General features: G+C 42.1%; 1 protein-coding gene across 3 annotated transcripts in view; it reads right to left on the bottom strand.

The window, feature by feature from the left end:
• The window catches only part of NCOR1 (nuclear receptor corepressor 1), a 55365-nt gene that overhangs the window by 6551 nt on the left and 30954 nt on the right, over nt 1–17860 (bottom strand). For 2 of the 3 annotated variants that reach the window (XM_033078572.2, XM_033078573.2), the window contains exons 17-40: nt 16168–16230; nt 15683–15822; nt 14879–15005; nt 13683–14238; nt 12969–13098; nt 12523–12718; nt 11814–11984; nt 11483–11643; nt 11000–11120; nt 10795–10896; nt 10223–10320; nt 9305–9473; nt 8735–8875; nt 7364–7447; nt 6607–6863; nt 5215–5575; nt 4527–4751; nt 3541–3750; nt 2760–2909; nt 2105–2278; nt 1587–1752; nt 850–1346; nt 304–432; nt 34–194 (exon numbers count right to left, since the gene is read on the bottom strand). In XM_033078572.2, the coding sequence (XP_032934463.1) occupies nt 34–194; nt 304–432; nt 850–1346; nt 1587–1752; nt 2105–2278; nt 2760–2909; nt 3541–3750; nt 4527–4751; nt 5215–5575; nt 6607–6863; nt 7364–7447; nt 8735–8875; nt 9305–9473; nt 10223–10320; nt 10795–10896; nt 11000–11120; nt 11483–11643; nt 11814–11984; nt 12523–12718; nt 12969–13098; nt 13683–14238; nt 14879–15005; nt 15683–15822; nt 16168–16230 (4589 nt within the window). The remainder of the gene's footprint in view (nt 1–33; nt 195–303; nt 433–849; nt 1347–1586; nt 1753–2104; nt 2279–2759; nt 2910–3540; nt 3751–4526; nt 4752–5214; nt 5576–6606; nt 6864–7363; nt 7448–8734; nt 8876–9304; nt 9474–10222; nt 10321–10794; nt 10897–10999; nt 11121–11482; nt 11644–11813; nt 11985–12522; nt 12719–12968; nt 13099–13682; nt 14239–14878; nt 15006–15682; nt 15823–16167; nt 16231–17860) is intronic. The other variant, XM_033078574.2, reaches the window with a different exon arrangement.

Here is a 17860-nt window from a genome sequence, read left to right as displayed (position 1 = left end):
CTCTCAAATAAAAGCCATGATTATAAAACCTACACAGATGTGATCAGCAAGGGTGATGAGCCGATGGGTCCTGGGCACATGTGCCATCCCCTCAGCCTGGGAAGAGGGAGGTGGAGGTTGCTGGGGTGAGGGGGGCTCCTGTTGTGTCCTGTAGCGGTGAATGGGGCCCTCGTACGGCCTGTTGGGGTCGGCTGCTTGAAAAAGAAAAGGTCACTGATAAGCTTCAAGGTTTGAAACTTCTCTGCTTACAAATCTAAAAAAGGTGACTGTGAGAATATTTTTTTCACATGCAAATGAACTTACTCTCTGCCTGGCTCGGTTTGGGTGTCTCCTGTTGATAGGGCTGTAGTTTTTCTTGAGCAGGTACAGGTGAATTTGCAGGGCTGATCACCTCAATGGCATCTCCAGGAGCTTCATACCGGTGAGAGGACACTGAATATCAAGCAAAGGTTGTGGAATATGATGTAAATACGGCAGAAAATTTTTGTTGCCTATACTTAGCAACACCAGTGCTTCCAGTAAAATGGCACCAGTGAATGAAAGTCAAAACACGACAATCATGGTGATACAAATACTTTCATGAAATATAAACCAAGTAATATTCTGTTTCCTGACTTCTGATAAAGTTACTCTTATGATCCTGCATTCATGCTGTAGCATGGAATCTGAACAAAGCAAACAATTCTGATTTTGCAAGAGTCACTATATGCAAAGACTGTATTTGTCTATCAAGTGTTTCTGCTTTGCAGAGCTGAATATTTTATCATTAAACATCTGAATCATTTCACATCATTTCCCTAAGAGGCTAAGACAGACAGCAAAGAAGTAGAGAGTTACTAAGATACGTACAACTACTGGAAGAATCTGAACTTTGAGAGCCCCTATCTCGAGCATCCTTGTCTGAAGCAATCTGGCGAGTGATGATCACATCTATGAAGTTAGCAGCAGTAATTGTGGTCTTTCCTCGAGTTCTCAGCTCTTCCTCGTACCTGGATTTAGGAGGAGGTCCTTTCTCTTTACCAGCCTCTGAATAGACTACTGATGAAGTCTGTCCCTGGGACTTGCCACCAGAGTAATTTGCAGATGTATAGGGGCACTGCACAGGCCTCTTTTCTACCTCCAGGGTCTTCTGCTCCATCTGCTGCTGGTCAGTCACCACAGCTGACCGGCGTGCCATGTTCTCCTCTATCCTGCTTCCTTCGTGCTTGTTCTCCTTTGCTTTGGCAACTTCCATCTGAGGAGCAGAGGCTGCAGCATCCACCAGTGCTGCCAGGGCATCAGCAGCAGTGTTGTAACGGGAAGCTGGCAAGCCTTGAGTGATAGAGGGAGCTCCAGGGGTGAGCTGCCTGTGGGCAAACATTGAATAGCCTCAATTACATCACATGGAAAGAACTACAGCCACAAACACAATAAAGCAAAGCTTTTCTCTTTTCTGAGACTAATTTCTACTCAAAATGCACTGATGAAAATGCTCTGATAAATCCAAGAGCATTCATATAGTGAAATATCCTTAACCCTAAATGCACCTTTTAATAAGCTCAAATACTAGAACAGACATCTGTGCCATATTAACTTCTAAAACATACATGATACGTAGCTGAGCAGCAGGATCCAAAGGTGTGATGACACTTGTCCCATTGGTTCCTTGGAAAATACTTGGCCTTTGCTGCAGAATGTTTTCCTGGCTTCTGACAGAGGGGGATGGGGACCGGACGTAGCCGTGACTGCCGGGTCTGCCAGGCTGCTCTGCACCTGTGGAGGGGAACAAACAAAACAAATCATTACAACACTGCAGCCCTGTAAATCAATGCTGCCTCCTCTACATCCCTTCCCAGTTGTGTGACAGTATGTATTAAAGATTTAAATCTGTTCACAATGTTCTAAATGACAAGCAAGCTGGGATTCACTCCCCTTCAGGTGCTGTGTTGCTTTGAGAGAAAGTTCAAGAAGTTACAGAAGCTGCAGTTATGACCAGAACTGCTCAGCAACAGGAAGCTGCCTGAAGTGCAGAGTAAAAGCAAACTGTAATGGTAATTGCTAACAGTGACTGCATAAAATGAGCAGTTTCAGTGCACAGGATCCCAGTGTATCCATGTGCCCTCACCTGGTCGGAGATAAAGCTCAGCAGGGACTGAGGTGATTCTCTCCCTCTCACGTTCTCGTTCTCGTTCCCGCTCTCGTTCGCGTTCCCTCTCCCTTTCCCGTTCCTTCTCCCTTTCCCTTTCCCGTTCTCTTTCAGCATTTGCTGCTGCAGAAGCTGCCAGGTGTGTGGGGTGTCCTGGAAGGTCCACATGGTAAAAGGAAGGAGAAAAAAACGTACCTAAGTGAAGCATGATAATGTAAACACTTCCCAAATACACTTTAATTCCACTCAAGACTATCCACTTAATTAGGAAGAAAAAAGCTTAACATACAGTGAAGGCTCAAAAGCCTTTTACTAAAGTGGTTGTATACAGTTAGAAACTACACAGCTTATAGACTCCAGTTCCACTCTTCAACACATATAAAATGGGATTAGTGAATTATAATCTAATTACTACCAATAAAGTCCTGACAGAATGAGGCAAATTCAGAATTGGACAGCACTTCTATTGTAACTACACAGGATATCATCAAAACCCCTTTGCTATCCAAGTGAGATGTGCATGCAAGAAGCATCTCCTGAGAAAACATCAAAAACATGGCATTAATGAAAGCTGAATCAATTATCTCAGCATGTCAGACAATTAGAGGCATCAGCAAGCCATGAGAGCTCTTACCAGGTGACAGAGAAGCAGGGTTGTAAGGCCTGGGAGGGAAGGTAAGCTGGGTGCCAGGGATGTATGTGATTCTCTCCATGGGTGGGGTGCTCGTTCCTCCAGGGTGAGGCACTAAGATAGTGGGGGCCATATTGTTCAGGTCAATAATTCCTGTCAGGAGATGACACATGTGAGAAGGGCCACTCCAGGACATGGTCTACACAGCAATGAATGCTTGGTGGAGAAAATATAAGAGTAAGGCAAGTGTAGAGGTATATTCCAGCTGGCTATACTCTCTTAAATCTGGCAATCAGCAATTTAGGAACATATCAAGTCAGAATTTGCATTTGTAGCACTTCCTTTAATTGCCCTTTGGAGAAATGCACTTCACCTCTACTCAATAATCCCATCTTTTAGCAAAAAATAAAACAATCAGCATTGTTTTCACAAACATCATGCTTTTGGCTATTGCTTTTATATTATTTTTGAAGAAGTTATCATTTTGATATAATTCTCTTTTCTGAAGTTTGATGGTGAGCTAAATATGGTTCTGATCATCAATTTAAATGAGCAGCAAACAATCTGTCTCTTGAACACTAGTAACTCTCAGAGACTTCTCCTTGAAAATATTGATTATAGAGATGGTTTTCCTTCCCACAAAAAGCAGTTTGCAATGAGTTGTCAGACATCCACGATCACTACAGGATGAACATTTATACACACAGCCTTGGATGAGCGCATCCAAATCAGGCACAGCCAAAACTCACTTTTAAGAGGATTCTAGAAAGAGAGCCAGGCCCACCTCGTGCTCCTGCATAAGGGATTGCTAAAGTTTGCTCCCTGGGGGACAATCCCCTGGTGACATCGGGCCGGAGGTTCACTTGCATCTGCTGGGAGGTGATGTAGTCGTTGAGGATGGTCTGGCGCGTGTTCTCCATGGCGTACAGCTGGTACTGGCTGGGGTACCCCGGCGTGGGGGACAGCTGCCTTTGGAACAGGTAAGCAGCAGCAGCTGGGGGTGAAAGGAGGAAAAAGGGGGGTTTTAGGAAGCAGGGTTGAATAAAACTTTCAGGTGTTTTTAAAGGTTGAATGAGAGGTGGTATCAAGTGTCTCTAGCTGGTGCCAAGTGAGTGAGAATAGCATTTTAATACTGATGATTTATTGAATTTCTGCACTGCATGCACACTGGAAGTGCTAAACAATCCAGATTGGAGAGATGACTTTAATAAAAATATAAATCCTGAAATTCTGAAAATGTAAAAGGCTGAAACTCCTAAAGAGGGTAGAAAATACCTCACAGAAGTAAACTGAGGGATAGGTTAAAAGGAAGTCACTGTATTTCATATCATCAGAGACAACCTGATAATCCTTCAGTGAAAATAATCACAGTCTTGAACAGAGGACTTTTAAATAATATATAAATTGATATATAATTGTATAGAATTATACTTTAATTCTCTAGCCTCTTTCACATCCTTCTTTGCAAAGCTTTCCTGAAAGCTTTTAATACATTCCATAAATACTTATCTAAAAATACTGTGAACTTTTTAACAAAACAGAAGCAATTTGGCAGCTCTGAAGGTTAGTTACAGCATTACACAAGACTATTTTATTAAGTTTCTTGGCTAGATATTAAATCACCACTAAACTAAAATTAAATCACAACAATGAATACTTATAATTTTATAAATGGTATCTGGCCTTTGATAACTGCCTTATAAAGGTTCCTTTCTTTTCAAGGCTCACAGTATTTCTAAAACTAAACCAAACCAACACAAATGTATTTACCAGGATCCAGAGCCCTGTGAAATGGCATAGCAGGATCTAAATGGGGAGGGAGGTGACCTCTGTAGACTTCAGGAGTTGCTCCTCTGTGGTGAGGGTCAAAAGGACTGTGAGCCACTACAGGATCAACTCCTGGCACTGGAGATTTTGCTGGCACACTCTCCCTCTGTGTTGGAGTGAGTGTGTTCTTCCTTTCATGATTTGCTGGCTTCCCAGAAGATACTCCAGCTAAAAGCAATGAAAAATTAATTAACAAAATGCCTATTCCTCTATTGAAAATTTAACTGTAGAAATACACTGGTTCCCAAGGAACATTTTCAATGACTGCAATACAACAAAGCACATTTTACATCATAAAACACTTCTGCTGAGAATCTTTAAGATTGTTTACACTTCACTAAGTCATCTTCCTCAGCTAGACACTTTTAAATCAGGAACAGCTTCTGCCTGAAAACATTATCCTTGTAGGTACCACTTCCAGTGTGATCCATAATCAAATGAGAATTGAGGCTGAATTGCCTTCCCACTTCCCTCTTCTATTATGGTAGATTTTAATTTCCTTATTTCAATTAACAGCTTACAGCCTTCTAAATTCATTCTAGCCAACTTCCAAATTGAGACAAGACACCAGAATAAAATAAAGAAGAGTGGAGTACATAAAAATGAATTACTGTAGACAGGAATGACATACCCTCACTAACTCTATTCATCATAGGTGAACTCCTGGACATTGGACTCTGATAATTCACAGGTGTCCTCCGAGCATTTGTATCATCATAAATCCCAGGGCTCAGCTGTGATTTGGGAGTTTCATGAAGAGTTGACCTGAGAACAGAGGGACCAGAGCTGACTACTGACGTGTGACGGGACCGCACGGCATCCCCGGTCTTCACATCTTCGTATTTTCCTCGCTCCACCACCTTCACGTTTTCTGGCACCATTTCCAGCTGAGGCATTCCCCGGGGCAGCTTGCTTGGTCCAGTGATTAAAGATTTTACATTGTGTTTGATGGCAGACTGGCCAGAGTTGCTTTCATATTTTATGGGTGTGCCCTGAAGAGGAGAAAAAAAAATTCAGATTAAGGTCCTGCTGTGGAAAAAACTCCCAGAGCCTGACCTGATTCACTCCTGAGTGTAAAAGTACCAGTAATTTCACGATTTTAAGCCGCACTGAGTATAAGCCGCACTTCCGGGTGCCAGCAACTTTTCATTCTCTGTCCATACATAAGCCACACCTGATTATAAGCCGCACATTACAATACAGAGTGTGATAAAAGGGATCTGTTCTATCACCATCTGTTGAGGGTGGGGGCAGTGATCCTTATATCTGTGGGAGATATTCTGCTAATGGGCCATCCATTGAAACCAGGCAGGGCATTGTTCTTTATCTCTTCACAACCCATCCTTCCTCCAGCCAGTCATTTTCTGCTCATGGCCATTGAGTCCCACTGAGGGACTGATAAAATTACTGCATCCCATTGGGAGCTGCTCCAGCCAGGGGGAAGAGCCCAACATTTCTTACCAAGATAAAAACAGAGGTTTTGGGACACTAAGGGAGCCCCTTTCTCCACTGGACTCCAGAGGAAAACCGGATTTCTCCACATCACCACTGGAGCTCTGGAGGGAAACTGCACCTTGTACAGGAGCACTGCTCCAACTGAGCCACATCTGTCACTGCAGGAGGATGCAGCCACCATGGAATGGGACTGCTGCCAACACCCTGCCTGACGGGTGCCAGGTTGTACTCTGACTGTGTCAGGGTTTGGGGTTTGTTCTTTGTAGTACTGTATTTCTATTTTAATTTCCCTAGTAAAGAACTGTTATTCCTAATTCCCATATTTTTGCCTGAAAACCCCTTGATTTCAAAATTATAATAATTTGGAGGGAGGGGGTTTACATTCTCCATTTCAAAGAGAAGCTCCTGCCTTTCTCAGCAGACACCTGTCCTCCCAACTAAAACAGCAACTTTTCATTCTTTGTCCATATATAAGCCGCACCTGATTATAAGCCGCACTTTGGGTTTGGACCAAAATTTTAGTCAAAATGGTGCAGCTTATAATTGTGAAATTACTTTCTGGATTTACCTGAGATATGGAGCCTTCTATGATTGGCCTGGTTGTCTGCACCATTTCAGGAGTCTTGCGACTCTCTTGGCTTAAGAGGTCCTGCCTGGGGATCTCATGGATGGAGCGTCCCATCTCCTTGATGGTGGTGACGCCGTCGTAGGGTTTGCCCTTGGTGATGGCTCCTTCAAACGTCCTGATGGGAGGTGACTCTCTCTTGATCTGTTTGGGGTACTTCAAACCATCTTCAAAACTTTCAGCTGTTGCTCTTGGTGTGCCTTTCATAGAAAGAAAGGGTCACATGACTGGTATTAACAGCTGCTAAGTCTCTTTTTTCATAAGCAGAGTAATATATTACATGTAACAGTGAAACTTTGGTTTGCTGTAGTCTGTGGGAAGATACTTAAGGTCTGAAAAAATCATCACAAAAATAATATTGAACAATATATGATGGAAAACCTCCCATGGTTATTTCAGATGCTTAAATAAAAGAAATAAATGCATCTGCAGAGTTGTTGGTGTTCATTTTAAAAAGGTGCTAATTACCAAGTATTAATATTTAAAAAATCTGTTTTCCAATAAGAAATAAAATCTATGTTTACAGACTAGCTTTGAACACAGCATATCAAAAATCTGCTGATTTATGCTCTGAATATGTTTAATAAAATAAGCTCCACCTTTAACACAGCTCCCACAGTTAATGAGAGCTTTAAGGTTCAGAAATCCAGATTTTTGAGGATTAATTAATGCTCCCTTTTTGAAACCTGCAATATCTCACCTTGCATTATAGAGCCAGACAAGACTGTTCTCTCCTTCAGTTCAGCGTGTGGGCTACCCCGAGGCAGCGCCCGGCAGATTAAACCTAAAATTAAAATGAAGGTAATTTAGGGAATTAAACAAGAGTTTTAAAAAAATCCAACCTCCAAAACAACAAACCCCCTCCTTCTTACACATGAGCGATGGTATCTGTACCCTGGCAGTGCCCACAGGGCTAAGCCTCAGTATGCCAGGCATTGCAGCAACATGTTATAAACACCTCCTGCCCTAAAAAAATAATCTTTCAGTTCAAGTATTTGTGCTATTGCATAGATGCAAGTTTTAACATACTTAGAAAAGAGGAGGTGTTTTTTATAATTAAGCTTAGCCTTTGTTTCAAAAGCAGTCACTGCTTTTCTCACACTCCACTTTCCTTGCCTAGAAAGAAAGGTGTTCATGGTGGGAAGTGAAACAAAAAAAAAAAATCCAAAATATGCCTCAGCATCCTCCAAATTATCAAAGTTCATACTGAATCATTGGGGAAAAGATGAATTTACTGTGCCTATGGTAAGAATCTAAACAAGGGCTCAAAACACTTCTAATTTTTCACAGTTTGAAGATAGAAAATGTGTCACTGATAAGGCAAACCATAAAAGTACCAGAGCAGCTCCTCAGGTGCCAAAAGAGCCCAAAGAGCCAAATGCATCAACAACTTGGAGGCAACACTGAATTTGTGTGCAGCCTACAAACCTCCCATTCACATTGTTCCATCTGCTGAACAGGTCCACAAAACAGCTTCCAAGGGCTACCCAAAGATGGGACAAAATGCTTTGAAGGAGCAAGGTTCCATGCTTGAGGCAGGAAACATTTTCTTGCATTTGTGTTTTTACAAAACAATCAGAAAAGTTATATAATGACCTGCCTTGGCCTCTGCAGGCTTTGTTTGATTACAGTTTATTAAAACACCACAGCACTAGGGATGCCCTGAAGCAGGATCCTGCAGTTCAAAGAGGTTTCTTGCAGGAATGCAAAAGGTCAGGGCAGTGTGATACCAATATTTAACTGAAGGGTGTGGCAGAGGCTGTGCTGGTGGGACCCAGTGTTTGAGCTCAACAGGACCACTGGGACTGTGCAGAGCCAGGGACATCTGTCAGATGTGCTGAGAGCAGGAAGGGCCACCTGCAGTAGCAGCAGTTGTGGTAAAACAGAAAAGAGAACTGGGATCTACTCCAGTCCTGTTTCCAGCACACTCTAACTGCAGTGTTATTGCATGGATTTGGTCATCAGTGTGATTTAAATCTAACTTCTCTGTTAGTTTGCACCCTAAGATAACTCCAAATGCTCTCACATCAATGGATTAAAGATAAAATATTTTGGAAGCAGCTGTTTTTACCTTCCAGTGGTGCAGACCCTGGAGACTCCCTCAGTGACATCCCCTGCTTTATGTTTCCTTCCATTGTATCATAGGTTCTCTTTAAACCAATTTCATGAGCAGTTCTTGGACTCCTTGTTCCTTCACGGACATTTTTAATAGCTGCAACAAAATGTACAAGAGTGTGGTCAGGAAATGTGGACAACAAAAAGGGACACATGAATATTTCATTAATGAGACCACAGGTCATGAATATTTAAACAACACAACTTCAGTATAATATTGTAACATTAAATATCAATCTTAAAAGATCCTTTCTAGTTTGTCAAGAAGTTAAGTTACACATTTATCAATATTTCAACTGAAGTTTAAAGTTTATGATAGGTTTATCTTTATTTTAATACAGGTAATTTTAAAACTGGTTATTTACCCTTTCACAATACAAACATTTAATGGCAAATAGGAAATAAATGGCAAAGGAATAGCTGAACTATATTTTAAACGTGCATCTGCTTGGAAGCAGAAATACTTCAGCTATGGATTATCCAAGCAGAACTTGGGTTTGATCAGGCAGAATATACAAATACTCACCATCATAAGATAGAATATGCCCACTTTTGCCTTCATAAATGACATGGCCCTTGGCTGAGGCCTCCTCTCTGCACTTCTCTGGGCTGCTGTCCTCGGTGGCCAGCCGGGTGATGGTTCCCTTCAGCAGTGCATCAGCAGCAATGCCAGACTGGGACAGAGCTGGGGTACCCTGTGTGCAAAGCCAGACATCAATCAACTCACATGCTCTGAGGCATTAGACAGTGGGGAGGAGTGAAGGGAAAATACAACAAAGCAAAAAAAAAAAAACTTTTTAGGTTTGTAAAACCAACTAATTTATCAAGTATGGCTTTAACCTCTGCCTCTATTATAGACACTTAACCTAAATGAGTAAAGTTATTTCTGCTACCTTGTTAAACAATATTACCAGTGTATTTCACAGCCTGGAACATTTGCCCTATAAATACCATCTGGGGGGAAGATAACATATACCACATGGTGCCATTAGGTTTTATTTCTGTCCAAAGCAATCAAAGCTCCCCTTCTCATCTCAAAGCAGAACAGAGTCAATTACTCTTTGTACCAAGGGATGCCAAACCAACCAAACCAGCAGCATTTAAAATGAAGGACAAAAGGCCTGAATTTCCCTTCTTGGATTTAAACAGAATCTGCACAAGACTGGTTACACTTGGTTTGAATATCTGAACTCAGGTGTGATGCAATTTTCAGGAAAGTTGCCCTCAGTTAGGTTTGAAAACTCATATATATGAGGATGAAATCATGGTCATGCTGACTCCAACAATAGTGGGGTTTGAACATCTGATTGGATTGAAAGTTTTCTTCAAGGCAGTTCCTACCCTGTGATAATAATTTACTTTTTCAGATGTGCACATACATTCCCAGTGATACTGTGAAGATGCTGTTTTGCTACAGCCTTCCCAGCAGTAAAATGTAAAATACCTGAGTTATGGAGCCTCTCAAAGAAGGAATGGTCTCAACTGAAACTTTACTGGTTGGAGTTCCTCGTGTTATACTCCCCTCCTGTATCGTTGTGGTACCTGGTTTGAAATAAAGACATCCTGATAAATAACAGAATTTAAAAAAAAAAAATCCACTCTCTTTGAAATAATTTAAAATTCTACTGAGAACTGTTAGTTTTCATTAAAATAAGGGGAAATTGCAATTGAGGCAGTAAGGCTATTTCCTCTTTTAACATAGCCTTTTACAGACTGTAAGTATTTTACAGCATTAACTCATGGCAGTTAATTCATTTTCTTTTGACTGATTTGCTCTAGTGAGAAACTTTATTTTGAAATTTGCGTGACTTGTAACAAATATTTTTAAGTGAGCCATGCAGACAGGAGGAGCCAGCTACAAATACACATGCTTGGAAAACAGGGAGCAAAATTAATCCTGAAATCTTATGATACTTAGATAATCACAGAACACTTCAAAATAACACTTCAGCAGTTAATTCTCTTGGTTTTCTCAGGCTCTGACAAGAGTTTCTGAATCTGGGTGACTTTTTTTACCTCGCACCACACTTTCATGTTGTGCCCTGACCAGGAGTCCTTCAGGTTGAGAATTCTGGCTTCTGGGTGAGAATTCTTCTTGTTTGATATAGGGCAGGGAAGCTATTGAGGAGAAGAAAGAGAAAAAGGTTGAGGTTTTTAAATTTCCTTTAATTATGGGTGATTAAATAGTCTGTATAAAACATGTCAGCTTTTCCCTCCTTACCAGATTTGGCTGACTCTTGCTGCCTTGGCAGCCCAAGGGATATAGAACCCACTGATGGCTTTGCAGTTTCTTGGGCGTAGGAAGCTTGACTGTGGGATGTTAAATAAGTGCCAGGTGTTCCCTGAAACAACAAATAGATGTTAATTGTTGTTTCTGGAATGAAGGTTCACATCTCTCTTTAAAGGAGAATGTTAAAACTAGTATGATTCCATTTGGAAATGCTACAGTGCCCCACTGCCATGTCCCAAAGCACAGAGCAGCAGGAGTGGAGTGTCACTGATAGTCTGGACATGAAGGTCACCTAAACTGGATATCCATGCTCTTAGATGTGAGTAAATGTTCCATTTCTAAAGCTCTTGTAATTCTTGACAGGTTGGTCTTAAGGGCTAATGCTGTGAGTCCTTAAGCAAGTACAAAAAGTTGAAGATTGGAGAAAGGGTAAAAAAAAATCGTTGTAAGATTTTCAAATAATAATTCTCTTACTTGTGAGATTGAGCCTCCCATGATGAAGGAAGGTTTTTCTGATGGCACACTGGTTTTGGAGGATGGAATGAGAGGTGGTGGTGGTCTGGTGGGTCTGGTTGTGGGCAGGCGAACTCCTTCGGGAATATTGGTTATCACCTGGTGAGGGGCTGGCTGGAGAACTTGAGGGGAAAAAATCCACATTAAACATTGCAGTGTGAACAGAAACAGCACAGTACTGCCTCATTGGGCTAGAAAAACACTGAGCAACTATTCACACACACAGACAATTATCTTTCTTCTATTAACTCACAAAGCATTTAGAGAATAATTTGATCCTCCAAATCTTTACCTGGAGGGACACTGTAGCGAGCTGCACTCATCTCAGGCTGGGGAGAGGCTTTATTGACTTCTCTTGGAGACAACCTGTAGGGTGATGCTGACCTTGTGGCTGGATTTTGCACTTGTGCTTCCTGTTCTATTCTCTTGACCTCAGCATAAGGCATATAGGCCACTGGTTTTCCTGGGAGGGTTGAAGTTATCAGAAAGAGAAGAACCCTGGGTTAGAAACTGGAGTCAAAAAGTCCAATTCACAGCACAGTTTTAACAAAGGGACTACTCCAATGCCAGACACACCCATCTGGTACAAATGGTACAATTAAAAAGAAGTATGAATGTTCCACCAAACTTTTGTGCCCTATTTCAGTGCTCAGTATGAGCACAGTTAAAATGAATGTTTTACTGCATGGGTATAGATTCCCACCTTCACCTTAAGCTTCTGGAAGGGCTCCCCTAGAACAGAATTATCTGTTCCTCTCACCTGCACACTGCATCTTCCTCTGTAGGAACAACTCATTTTTGGGTTTGACCCAAATGGAACCAGTTTTCTGCCTTTATATGAAGGGGCTCCAATGCAGCTCAACAGTAAGAGCAGCAGAGCACTCAGGTTCCTTCCAGCAGGGAGCAGTTCACTATCAGCTCCTCATCACACTAAACTGTCACTCTCCAATGAGGCAGCAGAGTAACACACAGCCACAAAGCACAGATATGGGAACACCAACCTTCCCACTCCACACTGGGGCTCTTGGAGGTGCCACAGGGGCTCACAGCGCTCCGATATTCCAGGTCCAGCTGCTCCTGGCGCTGCCGCTGCTCCTCCAGCAGCGCTGACTCGTGCATGGCCTTGATGTGCCGCTGGTACAGAGCGTAACCACTCACTGGGGTGCCCACAGGGACAGAGCAGGGGCTGCAGGAAACCTGGGGACAGTGAGGGGACAACGTCAGGGACACCCTCAGGCACTTCCTGGAGGAGCTGTGGAGCTCAACTCTCCCCACCAGTCTGGGTTGTTTGAAAAGATCCACACCTATTGGATTTGCACTTGGTTGTACTTAACCTTTCCCCCCTGAAAAATACAATAATAAAGCAAATGATGTTTTTCTTGATTTGTTTAACAATTTTTCTTGCCTAACAAACACTCCTTCCAACAGCACTGAAAACTGCCCATACCATAGGTGGGATGACAGCAGCTCGGTGGTGAAGCTGCTGCAGGTCCATCTGCCCTTGCTTTATCGTGGATGAGACCAGAATTGACCCAGTGGGATTTAACAGTGAGGGCTTTGACTCTCTGCTGTAGATACTGGAAAAAGAGATAGAAGGGAAAAATATCACCAAAAGGACCAAGGTTACATATCTTAAAAGATTTCCAGCAACAGCTCTTGAATTCAAAAAACCAACACATTTATCAGACTGGACGAAGAGCTGAAAAGTCAGAACCATGTTGTGTTTTGTCCCACAGCACACATAGTGGAAGAGGCAACACATGCTGCTGTATTAGTGCTTTGGAAAAACACAATGGATAGGAAGGACTACAGGAAAGAAACAGTAGTCTACAATAAAATAATTTCACACGGAGGCTGAGACATTTGTGGAAAGATGATGTTTGAAAAGGCAAGAGAGAGCAGAAACACCATCACCTGCACTCTTCCAAAGCCCACATTCACTCCATGACACTGGATACTTTTGACATTTAAACATCTATCCCTGGCACTGTGTCTATATTAAACCTCTGAGAGGGAGCAGGGCACTGGCTCCAGTGCCACACTGGGGTGACACAGGAACGGCACCAACAGAAAACTGAAAAGATTTCAAACACCCTCAGTGGTATCAGCCATTCCCAAAGAGAAACAGCTTCAAAGACTGTGCCTTCAAAGCCCTACTCACCCCTGTCTGTCAGGCTCTCCATCAACTTCCTCATCAGCACTGCAGGTGGCACTGGAGTCATTATCTGAATGGGATTCTGGTCTGGCTGTGGTAACTTGCTGGGACAGGCTGTAATCCATTTCCTCTGGTTCTGACTTTTCCTTCGGTTTCTCCATCTCTCTCTCTTTGGTATCACTCTCTATTTTCACTTGAATATTCTCTGGTAGCCTCATTTCAGTCTCTACAGGTTCTACTTTGGTATGAACTGGAAGAGTAATCACAGGCTTAGCTTCAGCTGAATGGCTCCTACTGTCCACCTCCATAGGCTCTTCAGCCTCAGTGTTTATTTCTTCCTTGACCTGTGGCTCAGGGTTCTGAGTTTCAGCTGTTGATACACTTTGGGCTGGTAAGGAGGGAGATGTGCTGGCTGCAGGTTTAATGGCAGGTTCCTGCTCTGCTGGAGCCTCAGTGGTTACTTTTGGAGCAGCAGGCTCAGATGGAGTTTCTTCAGTCGGTTTAGCAGGCTCTGCTGGAGTTGGAGATGGAGCACTTTCTGTATCAGAACTATTTTCAGCACCTGGGGAAAATATGTTTTGCCATGAAGGTTCAATCAATGAAATCTGACAAACTAGGTGCAATAAGGATCCATCAATTTTAACCAACCCATCTGCAAAACAATTTCTTTTGGCTTATTATAGAAATGGGACAATTGGCTGAATTACATAAACACTGCAACTAAAAAATACCAACAACTGAAAACCCAACAGTTAGGTATCTTCTCTCACTCATTGTTTATGAATTCTATTGCCTTTTGCTCCACAAAAGACCAGCCAAGATTGACTGATGTTGAGTGTCTATAAATTAGCAGCTGCAAACAACAAATATATATAAAAAAACCACCACTTGAATTTTCTTGTCTGAAGCTTTACTGAGACTATCAACTAAAGGTTACATGTATTTGATTCAACTTGTTCCAACACTCCAGATGACAGCATAATCAAAGCATCTCAAAATACTAAGCAGCAAACATCTTTAGGCTGTTAAATTCTAAAAATGCTGCAGCCACTCGAGTGAGTTCAAATTGCTGAAATCCAACTGAAAGAGCATTGGAACAACAACAACACCATGAAGTGGAACACAGCTTTCTGAACACATAATTAGCACAAAACATGGGCCCCTTTCTGTGCACACACAAGTTTCCTTCCCAGAAAAGTTACCTTCACTGTCTTCTGGGTTCTCTTCTTCATTAGATGCTTCAATATCTTCATCCTCCTGAGCTGACACAGTGGAAGCCACACTCTCACACTGGGACACATCTCGCTCCTCCCGGGGCCTTCGCGAAGACTGAGGAAGACACAGCATTGACAATGTGCTGAAAATTCACAATTATTGTCTTTTACTGCTTCCCCATTTACCAGTCTGAGCTTGAAATGAAGGACAGAGAATCTCTATTTAGCACAGTCATTCACAAGGGGCACTCCTTCAACTTCAGGCCAACTTTTGCTGCTCCTGACCAAAGCCAAGTTTGGGAACAAACCACGGTCTCATGGGTGGGGGACAACAGAACAACTGCAGCAAACACACACTGATGTTCTTCACCTCAGTAAGAGAAGACCAGATAGCACTGCAGCTTAGAGGATTCCAACACTCAGCACTTTACTTTTAATGCCCCCAAACTTCCAGTCCTGGACTTCTAGCACCTCTCCAGCTCTGTGTGGTAAGGTCAGTGCTTGCTTTGTTTCAAGGAGTGAAGAACATGCCTTTCAATGCACTGAAGAATTATTCAGGCTCAAGTGTTTTACCTAGTACAAAACCTTCTGTTGTATTTTAAAGTAAGAAGTGGTTTCTGTCACAGGTCAGTGAGCACCAGCCACCCTTTCTATGAGATTTATGGCACAACACAAAAACAAGTAGAAAAGGAAATGAGTGCAGATTGCAAAACAGCCTTAGTGAAGTGTGATGCATGACCTCAGAAAGATCCAGATTTTCTCCTGCAAAATATCCAGTGTCCACACACTCACCTTCTGTTTGTGCTGTTGGAGGAGACTGTCCAGGTTGTGCCTCCTTTTGTAGTTGAAGTAGAAGTTCTTACACTGAGCTTCACTTTTTGTCCCAACCATTTTGGCAATCGCTGCCCAGTTTCGCCCATGTTCCACTAGACCTGGTCAGACATAAAAGAACCAATATTTACTATGATCAATAATTCAGCTATCCAAACCTCAACAAATGGAACAACAATGCCTGTGGGAAGGCAAGACAGAGAAGTACTGCTGTCCAAACAGCTCTAAGTAACCCACAAGAAAAGAATCAAGGTAAGTCTCAAAAGATGATTTTGTCTGTTAAAGCTGCTTGCTTCTTCTGTTTTTTTTACCAAAAAAAAAAACAACAGCAATTTTCAAATCAGCATAGTAGTGGTCACAGCAAATATATTCAGTGATTCAGTAAATCCTTTAAGTTTTGTAAATGCAAGTATCCAGAAGGAAGTCCAAGGCTTTACAAGGCTTACCTTTCTTAGCAACTTCCATTTCTTCTTCTGTCCAGCGGGATGTCTCCACAGGCTCTGTAGAAGCTGAAAGAGAAACAAAGACACTGAGCAGAGAAAAGACCAGGATTCATTATCATGGCACCAATTATGCATCCCATAGTCAAGAAATCTATTTACATTATGGCTTGCTCAGGTCACTGGGGAAAGCTCTCTTGTCAGAGGGAAGCAGTCAATCTCCATTAAACCAAGTCAGAGATACAGAAGGAACCACCAAAAGCTCAGCAGAGAAAACTGTTCTAAACCATTCTGCCTACAAAACTGGGATTAATTGTCTGTCAAGGAAGATTTGTAAGTAACTTAGGTGTATTTATCACTAAAATTTTATTTGAAATGTCAGTAATTACCATCAGCTACTAAAAGCAGCAATCCAACATGCTCTAAGCTAGTTCAGTGCTGTCTCACTGCTGGAATGGTTATTTATTGGTTAAGTGGGCGTCAAGAAATCTACTGCTCCTGTATCAACTGAGTCTCCAACTGGATAAATGGACAAAAAGAGAACAAAACAAAAAAAACCCAGTAAGTAAAAGCAAGCAGGAAACTAAGTATGATTCAGTGCAAAGTGTTTTTCATTCACTCCTCTGGATTTTGTATCATCCTGTCTAAATTTCTGAACAGCAGCACCAGCCTCCATTTCCTTACCATGAAATCTGCCATCACACACAGCATGTAACAAAGACCCTGCAACAGCTTCCATTAACAAACCACAAAAGTAGGACACTATAAAATATCTGATCCACTGAAAAACTATTTTGGATTTTTCAGAAAATCCTGCAAAAATGCTTTAAAAATAAAGCAAAACAAAAGCAAAACCTGCTATTGCTTCAGACTTACAAACAGCCATTGCTTATAAAACCCCACTGTATTGATGGAACAAGAATGTTTCTCACAATCTCTGCTGTTTACAGTTATACAAGAACTGATGTGCACATTTACTCTGTTCTTTATAGAACATCTGAGTAACAGAAGAGTTGTTACAAGCTCTAGAACAGCAGCTGCTGTAACTACCCAGCTGAAGCACGAGGAGCAACAAATTTTGCCACAGTAGAGCACTGCAAGAAAAAAGAAGAGCACAACCTGCCCTGCCATCCTGAATAATTATTTACCAGCCACAAGATATTCTGGTATTTCTGCATCAACACAAATTAGGTCAGCCTTTTCCAAAATACACTCAAGAGACTGTGTCTTTTTTTAACCATACCAGCCAGGAAAGTAACATTTTATTTTAAAAAAGCCTCTTGCCATCTAATGCAGAAACAACAACTTGCCAAGATCTATTTCAGGTTATGAAACTCACTGAAGTACTCAAATATCAGGCCAATTATTTAACAGCATCCTCTGGGAGCTGCAGCCTGTAAGTGAATCTGTGTCACAGGCACCTGGATCTCTGCAGACCCATGAACCTGCACAGGGAGACAAGGTGTTATCACACCAGGGCTGAACTGCCTTTTCTCCCCTCACCATTCTAACAGCTGATTGCATATGCACTGCTCATGAAGCTACACTTGTGAAGTTTAACACAGTCACAAAATGATAAGCAAGGCTAAGAATAAAGCTGGAGTGTTACACAGGAAAACAGAAGTGCGCTGCATGTCTGGAAACAGCCCCGTGCCAGCGAGGAGCCCACGAGCAGCTGGGTCCCTGGGAGTGCTGGAAA

This window comes from Catharus ustulatus, chromosome 22 (genome assembly GCF_009819885.2).
Source record: "Catharus ustulatus isolate bCatUst1 chromosome 22, bCatUst1.pri.v2, whole genome shotgun sequence".
NCBI classification, from domain to species: Eukaryota; Metazoa; Chordata; class Aves; order Passeriformes; family Turdidae; genus Catharus; species Catharus ustulatus.
The sequence above is the reverse complement of the archived record's forward strand: the minus strand, read 5'-3'. Positions and strand labels throughout refer to the sequence as shown.